The 16,778-nt window shown below is 36.0% G+C and overlaps 1 protein-coding gene across 2 annotated transcripts in view; it reads right to left on the reverse strand.

Moving 5' to 3' along the window:
- LOC106088617 (progestin and adipoQ receptor family member 3) overlaps window positions 1-16,778 on the reverse strand; it is a 94,777-nt gene that overhangs the window by 13,258 nt on the left and 64,741 nt on the right. For both annotated transcript variants that reach the window (XM_059363124.1, XM_059363125.1), the window contains one exon: window positions 5,088-5,306. In XM_059363124.1, the coding sequence (XP_059219107.1) occupies window positions 5,088-5,306 (219 nt within the window). The remainder of the gene's footprint in view (window positions 1-5,087; window positions 5,307-16,778) is intronic.

Below are 16,778 nucleotides of genomic sequence, written 5' to 3' on the forward strand. Positions count from 1 at the left end.
TCGTATATGGTTCAGATCGGTGTATATTTGAATGTGGCCACCAAAAAGACCAATATTTTGTTCTACAACATTAAACAATGACTTGTACTTATTAGACCACTCAATATCCGTGTCGAACTTAGGCCATGGGGGCATACATTATGCATTTTTCACCTGATTACGACGAAAGGTGATTTACATATATACCCAAGGTGGTGGTTATTAAAAGTTCGGCCCGGCCGAACTTAACGCCTTTTTACTTGTTTTATCACTATCTTAAGTAAATTCCGTTAACGCTAACTGGTCCATATATTTTACGAAGAATCTTTCTCTCAAATACTCCAAACAATGCCTCATCTGCTTGATGTGTTGTATTGGCTTGTTTAATATCTTTGCTGCCGTTACCGTTTTTACTTTACCTCTACCAAACTTGGATTAAGTCTTTACGTTTTTTTAGCCACAATAATCTATTTTTGATCCCCCCACAGCCACTTTCGGTTAAAATTAGTCAAATGTCACATGTTTAAATATGCAATTCAATACACAATCCACGTGTAGTAGAAAACTTCAAATTTTAGGAAGAAAAAAGCTCAATGACCTTGCTAGCGTTAACTTGACCCTGCAACTTTGTCATATCGCTATGTCATGCTAATAATACAAACCAAAAACGCATTTTAGTCGAATCAAGTATAGACCACACAGACCTATTTGGCAAATGACACCATCAGAGAGCAACACATGAAATTAGTACCACCTACCTAACCGATCAGTTGTCAACATTTGTCTTTATCAAATGCTAGACTGTTTCCAAAACAATAAAGCTCAACTACAATGCTGCTCTGCTGCCTTCAATACGACTGACGGTCTTCACCCAAATCAAACGGAGAAGACCTTTAAAGCTTTAAAATAAAATCACTGCAAGGGAAAAAATGAATTCATTCATGTTCACGGGAGGCGCGTCTTTGCCTCTGTCAAGCGTTTCGAAATATCGAACACGTCCGAATCGCATTAGACAAGCCGATGTCAAGAGCTTGTTTATAGTTGGCCAGGCATATGGGTATGTTAGAAACAACAACAAAAGGGGAATCTTTAGGGGCATCTGATTTTAAAGTTTTTTTTTTTAATTTATTGACACCAGTATGGTTAAATTATTAACATAAATATATGCTTAAAAAAACTGCTGTTGTTGTGCGATGTGGCTTTAAGAGGCTGTAGACAGTCATTACAAATATGATAAGTCAAAGCGATTGTTACAAAGGGGGAGCAGACTGACTGAATTGTCTTTGTCCATGTGTATCCACATCGCCGTTGACGTCGAAGACGTTTTGTTGGAACAGACTGAATGTCAATTTGCAAAACTAAATCAAGGTAAATATTATTAACAATGCAGTGTGTTTTTGGCTTTGATTTGTGTGTGTGTGTGTGTTTTTTAATTTTTTGGTTGACGTCCAAATCTAAATTAAAAACACTTTAAAATAAATTGTATTTGCTTACAAGCCAAATTGTTTGTTTGTTTACTAATGTCCATTAATTAAAAATGTTTTTGTTGTCTGCACGTACTTTGACCAAACGAACATAGGTACAATACATACTGCATACTGTATGTAGTATGTAACTCTATAAACATATTCACACCATCTACACCCTTGAATGATTTAATTTGGAATTTAATTTTTTTCGAATGTTAGAAAACATGATATGTTTTCATCAAAGTGTTCATCAAATGAATTATTGGATAGAACAACGAATACGAGGGTTGCCTTTTATATTTCGGGTATGGACAAACCTTGTGTTGCATTCTGTCAACTGACAGCTCTGTCGTAAAGTTTGAAATTTTTGAGGTTATACGTATTCAGAACATTTTGACATACGAGCGCAATTTGTGTTGTTTACAGCAACTTAGAAGATTCATCTCAATTTTCATGCGATTATTTATACCCTCCACCATAGGATGGGTATATACTAATCTCGTCATTATATTTGTAACTCCTCGAAAATTTTGTCCAAAACGCCATAAAGTATATTTATTCTTGATCGTCTAGCCATGTCCGTCCGTCTGTATGTCGAAAGCTTGCTAACTTTCGAAGGAGTAAACTACCGGCTTGAAATTGTTCACAAATACTTCTTATTAGTGTAGGTCAGTTGGGATTGTAAATGGGCCATATCGGTCCAGGTTTTGATATAGCTGCCATATAAACGGATCTTTGATCTTGATTTCATGAGCCACTAGAGGGCGCTATTCTTATCCGATTTGGCTGAAATGATGGTGATTTCCATCAACTGTGTTGAGCATAATTCAAATCGGTCCATAACGAGGACGTCGAGTGTGAACATCTTTACCGACAGTAAAATTGCCATAAGGGTAATAACAACCACCCTTCTCTGAGGATGGCAAAATCCGCATCGTTTGGGTGCCGGGCCATAACGGAGTAAGGGGAAATGAAAGGGCAGACGATTTGGCGGTGAAGACCAGAGGACTGCCGTCAATAAACTTGGTTAACCCGAAGCCTTTCGGGTCGACGCAGTCTGAGTTAAGGGAGTGGGCGACGAATGTGTATGCAACATTATGGAACAACGAAACGGTCGGTAGGACGTCGAAAATCCTATGAGGGCATCCAGATCGTGAGAAGACGAGGCTATTACCGAAAGGAAGTAAGAAGAAGGTCAGTATGGCTATTGGTACCATAACGGGACACATAGGACTACGAGCTCACTTATGTAAAATCGGTGCGACAAGTGATAACATGAGTAGGGCATGCAGGGAAGATGATGAGACGTTGGTGCATTTCCCTTGTCATTGTCCGGCTTTCGCGTCTAACAGATACCGGCACTTAGGTGCAGACACAATACCAGACATGAACCAACTTAGGGGAGTGGTATTGAAAACAATTAAGTATTTTGTAATTAGCACGGAATTCTTAATTAAAACGTTTTTTTATGGAGGTTACTTCATAGTTTTTAGAGCGCACAACAAGCCGATTACTGGCTTAGGTGTATGTGCACCCTCTTTTCAACCTAACCTTAACGAGTTAATGGCGTAGTTGTTTAGTTGTTTATTCGCTGGCGCGCACAATATCTAGTAACTTCTTTTTTAACAAATGGATGTAAAGGGATTGTGCATCAGGTTACTAGACATTATTGCTACCAGATTGTACACTGTATTTAATATACTGAAGAAGACATTATTTTATATTGGAGTTATATCTAATCTTGGACCGATTTAGCATATTTCTTATTCCAACCAATCAAATCAATAGATATATGTGAAAGATTTTAACTAGTTCTTTAATTTGCGTGAATTCGACAGACAAATGGTAGGACATCGCTGCATTGACTTAAAACGTCTTGGTAATTAAAAAAGTGTATGTAATTAAAAAAGTGTAGCGGGAAACCACCGCTACGCAGAGGTTAGCATCTCTGTATATGACGCTAACGCCTGGTTTCTAATCTTTGCGTGAACATCCACCACGAAACTGAGTTATGCTTCCGACTGCATGACCAAAGCACGGTCTTAGAGACAGAAATCCAGTAATCTAAATTGGTTTTGAACCTCTCTACAGCCAAATCTAACCTATTATTAAGCTGAAGCTTAAATCGAGCAACACATATGAGTGAAGTTTCCCAGGTACTCCTAAATGGAGTATTGGGCAAATTTACATTCCGCAGAATATCGGTCCGAAGGGAAATATCGAAATAATTATGCAAATTTGCCCATGAACCCATTATCTATTAATGAACAGGGGCTAATTTTCATATATTAATGAGTGCTGTCCGATTTAAGTTTAAGCACATAGATAATTGTAGAGCTGATGAGCTGGCGATACTAGGAACTTCCTTACACAAGGTAATTCTAAATGATCAGGACCGAAGGTCAACGAATTGCAGATGGTCACAAAGGCGGGGTTGTGAACACTCCAAAATTATGTGGCCTACACAAGACTTGAATAGATCAACCACTTTGCTGTCGCTAGCTAGAACAGACATCTCAGTCATTATGTCCGTCATGACAGGTTACTGTATGATCGGAAAACATGCTGATAGACTGAAGGTTGCAAGTAACGACCACTGCAGAAGCTATAAGGATGTTCTTTTGGTATCACAATGAACGAAAACGTCTGAGGCTGATAGCAGACTGCTACATAAAACTATCCTTGCCATGGCGACAATATTGTCTTTATGGGTCGGTCATAAAGCAACTTTAAAAATGTCGAAGAATAGCCAATTAAAGTGGGTCTAGCAGTTAATGAAGATAAAACAAAATATATGGAAGTAACAAGTGGAACGTACAGTTAAATCGGACAAACAGAGGAAGTTGGGAAATATAACTTTGAGATAGTCATTCAATTTTGAAATAAAACGAAAATTGATATTGCCTAATAGATGATACATCCCGACACTTAATTACTTGCTAAAGCAGACGAGGTTGCGATACATGATTCAATTCATAAATGAAATTTGACAATGGTATCAAATATTAGACAAAATGATACTTTTATTTGCTACAGAATGGGAATTCACGTTGAAGGCCATCGCCAAAAATTGTTTTGTGTTGGTTAGCGCCAAGGAACAGAAATACATTGGTCAAAGCCTTTTGTGTGGAGCGAAGGATATAGTATCCAGTGCATCAATTAGTGTCAATGCTCAAATTTGAAAAATCATTTGTTAACCATTTTTATGGTACTTTAATTATAAATTTTTCCCCTCCTAATGCTGGCAACTTTTGTGAGGTAATATGCCATGTAAAACTTCTCTCCTAAGAGGTGTCGCACAGCGGCACGCCGTTCGGAATCGGCTATAAAAGGAGGCCCCTTATCATTGAGCTTAAACTTGAACTCTCATTGATATATGAAAAGTTTGCCCCTGTTCCTTAGTGGAATGTTCATGGGCAAAAATTTTCAAAATTTTTTAATTATAAGCAAAATTGGGAGGTCTAGCGAAATTCGTAAGGAAAGTTCCAAAAAACACTAGTCGTAGAACTTCGTATGTTTCTCCGATTCTTTATATATTCATTCATCACGCGGGGATTACCATATATGCCGACGTGCAAAATGTATGCCAATATTTTATATATATATATGTATAGTAATTTTATGTTCGTTCACACTTACATCATCAAAATTCAATAAAAATTTATTTTTCTTGTACTTGTCATCGTCGTTTGCAGGACCTACGGATTTTAATAATGAACAGCATTTGTGCAGTGGCGTTGTTGCACTTGATGATTTTTGCATATCTTCAGCAGGTGAACCATGTCCCAAAACATTTGGCTCTTCATTATCCGGAAATTGGTGAGAATCTAGTGAAGAAACATGTTTAGGGCCTTCATTCTAAAACAAAAAGAGAAAACAAAAATTAGTATTAAGAAATAAGAAAAAAATCCAATAATAAATTATATTTTTGCACAAAGACGAATAAGATGAAATGAAAGAATGATTAGACAACATCTGCTACGTTTGAATAATTAAGAATTAAAAACAAAAAAAACTAAACATAGAGAAACGGAAACGTCTAATAGCTGCATACACTGTTTCCGTATTTTGGCATATTTCTTTTAAACTCTTGATAAGATGAGATGCAGATTTTGGAAATGTGAAATCAATAGGCAAAAAGTCATAGTTCGTTCATGAACATAATGATTACTTCACATGGAGAACTGAGGAACTATGAATGTGGCAGGTTCACATTCTTCAAACAGGATATTTAAACTAAACACGTTTTCGCATATAAGATAATTTTCTTTAAGAAAAAACCACTTTAAATGTCTAATATATATTTGATGTGTCAAAAATATAGGAGATTGCATTAACAGGAAATTCAACAAACCTACAGAAAGAAGTTGCAATGGGGGAAATCGAAAACAATTCCAATTTTTTAAAAACTCAATAGAAGCTCAAGTCTTCCGGGATATCATCTATTCACAACTAACTTTTGAAAACAAGGCCACATATTTGATAGTATGGATTCGTTTTTTTCTATATTTTGTTATTAAACATCATTTAATTTTATTTTAAGAAAGTTTCTTAAACTAGTTCATTAAACAAAACATGTATGCTTATAGAGACAAATTACTAATGTGCAAGGTAGATATGAATATGTTTCAAAGAAGAATCTATGTGACCTTGAAAATATGAACAATATGGTACTAAAGTGAAAATAAGCGATCTTTGTCATCATATTCTCCACAATCATAATAGCAAGTCTGGAGACTCAATGTTCTGCATATTTTCCCTTAAAATTATACACAAATCTGCTTCAGATAGATAATTTATTTTTAATTCCAGAGTATTTTTTATATATAATTTATTGTTATAGGCAAGAATTTTGCTTTATTTTATGAATAAAGATTTGCCATTATGTTTTATAATGATTACGGGCAAGGAGACGCAGCGGTTGGCCGAATTTATTCAAGCCGAAAGATAAAGTTTCCACCACCTTTGCAGCAATAAATCTATTCATTATCAGACAATCTGAAAATATGTCAATTGACAGCAATCAAAAATACCAACTCCATAAAGAAAATCAAAACGACCCGTATAAAAATACCCATTATTTACAAATCTATATAGCTCATATTAAGTATGACTACTGGAAATAACATAAGTAAACTGAACATATTAAATACAAGCCCTCGATTATCCGGGCCTCTATAAACCGGTTACCCCTGTTAACCGACATGCTGTCTTTTTGGTTTTGGATCTCTATTTACCGTGGTTTACCTCTATTATCCGTGCTTCAATAATGCTCCCTCTACTATCCGTGCACCACACACACGATTTTTTGGTGTACAATTCTGGGTTTCCTCTTTTTATGTTGAGCATCATATTAAATTCTGTCTGTAATTGAAAGTTGACTGGACATTTTTTTATCAATTCAGGATAAATTAGAACTGATTAAAGATCGAAGTACATATACATCTCCGTTGGTCTGTTATCAGAAAAATATCGGCACGCCAACTTTATGCGACTTAATAAAAAAATATGAAAATAATTTAAAAATATACCTTTAGAAGCAATGTCCTTTTGTTTCGATATAGTTGTAAGCACAACTAGATATAACTGTTTTGATATCTGAAAAATTTACTGTTATATTTCTTCCACCGAATCCCTCATGCTTAAATCATTCTATGGATCAAGGTTCAATCCGAAGCTTCAAACACGGTAAATTAATCATCCAAAAGTCTTTGGATGATTAAGCAGAAATGATTCTGCCAAGTCTTTCAATATCAAGACAGCTTTGTGGACAGGTGCTATATCTTGGGACAATATAACACCACAAGTTTGACATAAAGCTTGAAACAACCTGCTGTCAAAAGATAACGAAAAGGCGAATTGTGCTGCTGTTATACAATCAAAAATTGTTATAACGCCTGGACGTTCAATGTATGACCTCTCAAAGTAGATGGGGTGCGATGATGATGTCACATCCCGTGCTATTGTATCTGTTACCATAATACATACGGCTAACCAAAGCGAATAATACGAGATTGATGTGGATTCCGAAAAATCAGATAAAGGAAAATTAAAAGATTCCCACTAGCTCAAGCCATGGAGGCATACAGTGTTTGGTTGGAATTTCTTAAAATCATTAGTAGTCCAGAAATTTCAGAGCTAGATGTAATGCAGGTACCTTACATACAACCTAACCAAAAAGATAAACAAAGAATACACGCGCAAAAACAAATAAATTGCATAAATACTTTGAATATTTGACTTATGCAATAAAAAAAAACTATTGGGTTGCCCAAAAAGTTATTGCGGATTTTTTAAAAGAAATTTTTCATTTGTTATCGAGGGGATGTCCCCTTAATAAGCAGTACGTTATATTGTAGGTAGGGTTAACGCCCGGAGGAGGACAAGTAGCGTCTGTTGATATTTGTTTTGAATTTCTGGATGTCGCAATTGGTGGGAAAGATGTAAGCAGAAAGTCGATTCAACATACCACTGTCCGTACAACTAAACAACACAAATAATAGTCGTATGTCAAAACGTTCTGAGAACGATTACGCTAGAAAATGTCAGACTTTCCAATGGAAATGTCAGATAGCACCTGGCAACATTAAGTGTTGCATAGGGCAGAAACTTATATAACAGCCCTCGTATGTATCTATAATATTTTCTGTATTACATATATTTTTTTTGCAAAATCGATGACCCATTCGCGTATAAGAATTTTCTCTTGATTTAGCTTCAAAAGATATTTTTATTTACTTGCTCAAACTGAAATAATTTATTTCAACAATAGCTAACGAAATCATTGTCTAAATTTATAAGAAAACAGAAAAATTTTATTGTGTTCATTGTAGCCGATTCGGTACTGTTTATTTATTGGTGTTGCTGCTTATGGTTGGTAATTTTTGTTTTTCGGTTTCCTATAAAAACAGCACAGAAATTACTTTTGATTCTGTTTGAAACTGGTATTAGTATTGCCAGACAAACGCCATAAATACTATAAACGAACAACGTGTTGCAAAATGCAATCGCTTGTAATGACGTTGTATGGCCTCAGCAACTGCACATCCGTCAATATTTGGTTGCACTTGTCCGTGTCGTTTAGAAAATAATACAAAAATGCATCTTGTCATCCATTAAAGAGGGTGTGTTTTTTCCTCATATTCGCGATGTTTTCAATAATTTGTTTATATATATCTTTTTTTTCAAAAGGTTATTTCTCCACATTAGAAGGCAGTTTTAATTGTTTTTGCTATTCCGTACGGAAATGATAACAAAAAATTTAAAATTGAAACTAAAACCTTAAAACAAACAAATTAAAATTTCCCAATATGAAACACTGTGGACTTCAAATAGTGATTTTTAATTCAAGTTTTAGGTCCCAGAGAGAAGATTTCATATTCATAAACAGTGCGAACAATTTGTTGCAAAGGGTGATTTTTTTAGCTATTATCTTTTTGGCAACACTGGTTTAAACAGCTCACGCACGAATCGTGTTTCGCTTCACAGTCAAACATCTTCAGTTTGGTCTATAATTTCACCATGAATCGTCTTACAGACGAACAACGCTTGTTACGAAAGTTCATCGCCCGCTTCTTCTATTTTATGGACGAAGCTCATATTTGGCTCAATTGGTACGTAAATAAGCACAATAGTCGATTTTGGAGTGAAGATCAGTCAAAAGCATTACAAGAGCTACCAATGCATCCAGAAAAAGTCACAGTTTGCTGCGGTTTATGGGCTGGTGGCATCATTGGACCGTACTTCTTCAAAGATGATGCGAATCGCAACGTAGCTGTAAATGGTGAGCGCTATCGTGAGATGATATCCAACTTTTTTTTGCTCAAATGCAAGAGCTTGACTTGCATTGCATGTGGTTTCAACAAGACGATGCCACATACCACACAGCACGCGTAACAATGGACTTATTGAGAGGCGAGTTCGATGAACATTTTATTTCACGTTTGGGACCGATCACGTTTGGCCGCCTAGATCGTGCGATTTAACCCCTTTAGACTAGTTTTTGTGGGGCTATGTTAAAGATCATACCTTTAAATACAAGCCCGCCTCTATTGACGCATTGGAAGGCAACATTGAAGCTTTTATGCGTGAGATACCAGCCGAAATGTTGGAAAGTGTATGCCAAAATTGGACTAAGTGGATTGACCATTTGAGGCACAATCACGATGAACATTTGCATGAAATAATTTTCAAACATTTAATTATTTGGCCCGTACTATCGATACAAACAAAGACGTCATGGTTTTTTCTGAATTTTATGTGCTTTTTTATACCCACCACCGAAGGATGGGGGTATATTCATTTTGTCATTCCATTTGCAACAGATCGATATATCCATTTCAGACCCTATAAAGTACAATAAATATATTATTGATCAGCGTAAAAATCTAAGACGATCTAGCCATGTCCGTCCGTCTGTCTGTTGAAAACACGCTATAGTATTTAACAAGTAAAAGCATGCTAAGTTCGGCCGGGCCGAATCTTATATACCCTCCACCATGGATCCCATATGTCGAGTTCTTTGCGCGGTATCTCTTTTAAGGCAAACAAAGAATAATGATTAAGAACTGTTATGTTAGTGGAGCTATATCAAGTTATAGTCTGATTCAGACCATAAATGAATTAAATGCTGAACATTGCAGAAGTCATTGTGTAATATTTCCGTACATTTGGATAAGAATTGCGCCTTGAAGGGGCTCAAGAAGCAAAATCGGGAGATCGGTTTATATGGGAGCTGTATCAAGCTATGGATAAATTCAGACCATATTAGACACATATGTCGAAGGTCATGAGAGAAGTAATACCAAAACACCGAGTGCAAAATTTCAATCAAATCGGATGAGAAATTCGCCCTCTGAGACTCAAAAACTCAAGACCCAAGATGGGTTTATATGGCAGCTATACCAGGTTATGTATCGACTTGCGCCATACTAAGCACAGTTGTTGGAAGTCATAACAAAATACCTCGTGCAAAATTTCAGTCTAATCGGATGAGAATTGCGCCCTCTAGAGGCTCAAGAAGTCAAGACCCAAGATCGGTTTATATGGCAGCTATATCAGGTTATGAACCGATTTGAGCCACATTTACCACAGTTGTTTGAAGTAATACCTACACACCGCGTGCAAAATTTTAGTCAAATCGAACGAGAATTGCGCCCTTAAGAGTCTCAAGAAGTCAAGACTCATGATCGATTTATATGGCAGCTATATCAAAACATTTACAATCCCAACCGACCTACACTAATAAAAAATATTCGTGCAAAATTTCAAGCGCCTAGCTTTACTCCTTCGAAAGTTAGGGTGCTTTCGACAGACAGACGGACGGACGTACATGACTAGATCGACTTAGAATGTCATGACGATCAAGAATATATATATACTTTATGGAGTCTTGGACAAATATTTCGAGGTGTTACAAACAGAATGACGAAATTAGTATACCCCCATACCTTGGTGGAGGGTATAAAAATAGAGATATTGAGCTGAAACATTGCACAGATTCTACAATATTTTGTCCATAAGCAAGTTAAGTTCGGAGATGGGCTATATCGGACTATACCTTGATATAGCACCCATATAGACCGATCTGCCGATTAAGGGTCAAAGGCCCATAAAAGCCACATTTATTATCCGACTTTACTGAAATTTTGGACAGTTAGTTGTGTTAGGCCGTTCGACGTCTATCTTTAATTTGCCCCAGATCGGTCCAGCTTTGGATATAGGTGTCATATAGACCGATCTGCCGATTTAGGGTCAAAGGCCCATAAAAGCCACATTTATTATACGACTTTGCTGAAATTTTGGACAGTGAGTTGTGTTAGGCCCTTCGATATCCTTCTTCAATTTGGCTCAGATCGGTCTAGATTTGGATATAGCTGTCATATAGACCAATTCGCCGATTTAGGGTCTTAGGCCTTCAAAAGCCACATTTATTATCCAATTTTGCTGAAATTTGGGATAGTGAATTGTGTAAGGTCCTTCGACGTCTTTCTTTCTTTTGGCCCAGATCGGTCCAGCTTTGGATATAGCTGCCATATAGACCGATCTCCTGATTTAAGGTCTTGCGTCCATAAAAGGCGCATTTATTGTCCGATGTCGCCGAAGTTTGGGACAGTGAGTTATGTTAAGCCCCTCAACATACTTCTGCAATATGGCACAGATCGATCCAGATTTGGATATAGCTCTCATATAGACCGATCTCTCGATTTAAGGGTTTGGGCCCATAAATGACGCATTTATTGTCCGAATTCACCGAAATTTGGGACAGTGAGTTGTGTTTGGACCTTCGACATTCTTCTTCAATTTGATCCAGATCGGTCCAGATTTGGATATAGGTGCCATATAGACCGATCTCTCGATTTAAAGTTTTGGGGCCATAAAAGGCGCATTTATAATCCGTTTTCACTGAAATTTGACACAGTGCTTTATGCTAAGCTTTTCGATATCAGTGTCCTATATAGTTCAGATTGGTTTATTTTTAGATATAGCTACTAAAAAGATCAATATTTTGTTATACACAATTGAACAATGATTGGTAATTATTAGTATTTGGTCCAAATCGGAACATATGTCTATATAGCTGCAATGGGGCATAGGTACACAGATAGGAAAAATATGTTTTAAAATCATGCGCCAACGTTTCCATTATCATCATATACACGGGCGTTGTTGGAAATATTGTCAACAAACATGAATGGTTTCGTGAACAAGCATTGTTGATTCATGCAATGACCGTTGTGGACATCATCCCTTTGAAATGTGTATGTATACCAACCTTAATTTTAAATGACTCTTAAAACCTTGTACAGGGTGGCTGATGAAAGCCGCTACCAAAAAAAAATGTAATAACTTTTTTTCTATTTAATAATAATAATTTAATAATTAATTTAATTAATTAATTAATTAATTTAATTAATAATAATTTAATAATTAATTTAATAATTTAATTTAACATGAATAAAAGAAAAATGTATTCCATACACCGAAAAAAAAATGTAGCAATATTCATCATTGTAGCAATATTCATCAGCCACCCTGTATGTGTATAGCCGGCCGTGGTGCAATGTGGTAAGGCGTTGGATACTCATCGGCACACAAAATCTTTTTGTGAACTGTGCACTAGAAGTTGTCAGAATGTGACTATCTGTGGACGTTTTGTTCAAAATAACTGTTGTTGGTTTATAAATGTTTGTTGTTCATCTAATAACATTCGTGTGTTGATTCACTTTTATGAATGAATGTGGCCACTTTGTCAACGCCGTGCTTGATTTTTTCTATGGGTGTATGCATTTTTCACCGAATTTTCACGAAAGGTGGTTTACATATATACCCTTTACTTGTTTTTGTAGAAAAACTTTCCTATAGCTCTTAAAAATCATCCTATGGAACGGCACTGTCTTCTTTACAAAATAAAACGCATTTAATGACTTCACAGTTTTCTAACTAGTGCTTCATTAGCTATATAGAGAGCTATATTAAAAAATCCAAAAAATTCAAATGCGCAACATTATTTGCCTCTTTCTGCATGTATTTTAGCCGATTGAAAAAGAGCAATATTTTAGGGATTTTGAAAGACAAAAAACTTGTATTTAAATTACTTAACTTTTAACTCTAATTAAGGATTTTTAATGTGAACCAGTTAAATGGCAATATCTTGCTGATTTTAGAAGCTATTTAAAAACATTGACGTCATAGAAAATAACGACAAATACTTATATCTTCTCTTTAAGATCAATAATTTGTTTATCCATTAGACATGGGATTTTTAATTGCAGAAAAAAGTGAAATGGGGTTTATGAACCTTTCAAAAGTGGTTTGAAATAAGAAATAATTCAATCGTACTTGAATATTTGTTTATATTGAATTGAGTCAAAAATTCAACTGGTTTACTACGGTCAATGGTCAATACGGCATTGAATTTCCATTATAGGCTAACGTCGACTTCATACGCCAATGAGTTCAACGCTTGGTTTCAAATCCCAGCGTGAACAGCAGAAAAAACTTTCAGTGGTAGTAATCCCCTTTTTATGCTGGTGACATTTGTGAATTACTATGCCATCTAAGAACTTATTATTGAGCTTAAACTTGAATCGGACAGCACTCATTGATATATGAGAATGTTCATAGGCAAATTTGTAGTTTGTCTCTTTGGATGAAACAATTTTTACTACTAAAATTTGTTATCATGATATCTCACGAAGCGAAGCTTAGATCAATGTTTGGAGGAGTTACTCACGTAGTCCAGTTTACCATATAGTGAAAGTTATTAAAAGTCTTCAACGTTCGACGATACTTTTTTCTATTAAGATTTTCGACATACCTGAAAACGCAGGCTCTAAAGATTCCTCCTACCTGTTATTCGCATGAAACCTTGCATAATTTAAGGTGAGTTGTATTTAATACCCAATTTTTATACCCTACACCACTACTATGGTAGAGGGTATTATAACTTAGTGCATTTGTTTGTAACATCCAGAAGAAAGAGAGAAAGACCCATTGATAAGTATACCGATCGACTCAGAAACACTTTCTGAATCGATTTAGCTATGCCCGTCTGTCTGTCTATCCATCTGTCTGTCCGTCTGTCCATGTTAATTTGTGTACAAAATACAGGTCGCCGTTTTCATCCGATCGTCTAAAAATTTGTTACAGACATGTTTTCAGCCTCGAGACGAAGCCTATTGAAATTGGAAAAAAATTGGTTCAAATTTGGATATAGCTCCTATATATATATTCGTCCGATTTTCAGTAATAATGCAATAAACATGTAATTTGTTAACCGATTCTCTCGAAATTTGGCAGGAAGGATTTTTTACGACTCTCGACACTAATGGTGAATTTCATGGAAATCGGTTTAGATTTAGATATAGCTCTCTTATATATACTTGGGCCGTTTTTCCCTCCCAGAGCCACTGCAAGCGCATTTGTTGACCAATCTTTCCAAAACTTTGTGCAGCGATTTTCTCGACGACTTCCACAATGTCTATAAAGTTTGCTCATAATCGGTTCAGATTTGGATATAGCTCCCATATATATATTCGTCCGATTTGCAGTAATATTGCAATAAAATGGTCTTTTGTTAACCGATTCTCTCGAAATTTGGCTGGAAGGATTCTAAAGACTCTCAACATTACTGATGATCTTCATGGAAATTGGTTGAGATTTAGATATAGCTCTCATATATATATATAGCGCCCGATTTCAACTTCTAGAATCACAGCAAGCACATTTATTAACCCATCTTGTCAAATTTTTGCAAAACGCTTTTATTGACGACTGCCACAGTATCTGAGAAGTTTGCTCGAAATTGGTTCAGATTTAGGTATAGCTCCCATAATTATGTTCGTCCGATTTTGAGAAACATTGCAAGGAAGTACTCATTTTTTAACCGATTCTCTCGAAATGTTGCAGGAAAGATTTTCTTATGACTCTCGATAGAAATCGGCCCAGATTTAGATATAGTTGTCATATATGTATATTGCCAGATTTTCACCCCTAGAGTCACAGCAAGCGCATTGTTTGACCAATCTTGTCAACATTTTGCACAACGTTTTTCCCGTTCACGTTTACAATAGATTAGAGTCACATTGGCACTGACATGCAATTACAATACATTTAATAATGCATATCATTGATCACAATGTTAGGGATGCTTAATGAGAACTTTCAATATGAATTATAATCTATTATTGATCATGACAAAATATAGTTTTTAGTTAAGAGGAAAAACAATTACGCGCTATAATCATAATCTGTAGTGCTTACATGTAAACCGCATCATCACTTGTCTCGAGAGTTATGTAAACAAAAATATATTTGAAAATTGACACTGTGAAATCACGTCAATGCGAATAGTGTCAATTGTATTTTTTTTTCTATTTAACTTACACTTTCGAAAATAAACAATTACATATCCAATGTACCTTCTACGGGCGCACATATAAGTCTCTTATATGAAAATGTGGCATTGAAATTAAATTTATATTTGCCTTAACAAATTATTCATACTTAAAATATATCTCTTTATTGGAATGCTGTGTCAAATTTGACACCACCATTAATTATTATGCTTCAATCCTTAAAAATAATCTAATATTTAAATAGATAGAAATGTTACAAACAAGGTTGAAGGTTGTATGGCTTAATAATATTTTAAACTAACCGAACCGGGCCAGCTCCGCTGCACCTTCTTTAACTCTCTTATGTCTTTTTAGGGTGGGGACACTTCGCCCTGAATGTGGATGTCGAATTCGTGCTACTGTATCACATGTCCGTATATGACATTGAACGCCTACGTTCGAAAAAAAATCGGTGGTTAACCTCTCTTAATCCTGGCGAAATTTGTGAGGTAGCAAGCCATGTAAATTCTCCCCAATGAGGTGTCGCATTGCGGCACATCATTTGGACTTGGCTATAAAAAATGTTTTTTATCGTTGAGTTTTAACTTAAATCGGAAAACACTCATTGATGTGTGAGAAGTTTGCCCCTGCCCCGTTCATGGGCAAAATTTTACTCACTCCCAAATGGCTTTCTTTTGAGTCCCAAATTCGTTCTTTACTCCCAAACACCGTTTATTTGAGCTCCATATTGCCATAGTCGGAAATGAAGTTCAGTTTAGGGGTGCTTTGGGGATACGCCCCCAAACAAACAAACCGAGTCCCACATAATCATAATTGGTTATTATGGCCATTTGAGTCGTTTTCGGGTGGTTGGTGTGACCCCCTATACTTCAATCTGATTTTGTATGCCAGATTCTTAATCTACCCGAATACCTTTCATTTGAGCCCCATATTGATATGAACGTTCAATTTGTCTGCTTTGAGGAGTTTTTGGGTAAGGACGATTTCCTGTGTAATTGGACCCAATTTTTAATACCATATTCGCATTCTACTCTTTGATACCTTTCATTTGATACCCATTTTGTCATTATCGGTCCACTTTTGATTTTGGGGTGACGGGGGAGGATTCGCCCCCTTCCGATATCAACAAACAATAAAGCCTGTTCATCGCTCCTGCCGATATCCGCAATCTACTCCCGAATACCTTTCATTTGAGTCCCGTATTGCCAAGATCGTCCAATAAACCTATTTTAGGGGGTTTTGGGGTTAGGGCGGGCCATTAGTTCGTAGGAACCAATTTTTAATATGAAATTCGTTGTCTACTCCTAAGTACTTTTAAATTTTAGTCCCATATTGTCCCGTTCGGTACACTTTTATTCTTGGGTCGTACTTTTGTGCAAAGGGGGAAAGTCCACCCCCCTTCCGATATCAAAAAATTATATAGCTTATGTTTCCTTCCAGACCAACCTACACAATCTGTGAAAATTTCAAG

Source organism: Stomoxys calcitrans, chromosome 2 (genome assembly GCF_963082655.1).
Source record: "Stomoxys calcitrans chromosome 2, idStoCalc2.1, whole genome shotgun sequence".
Taxonomy (NCBI): domain Eukaryota; kingdom Metazoa; phylum Arthropoda; class Insecta; order Diptera; family Muscidae; genus Stomoxys; species Stomoxys calcitrans.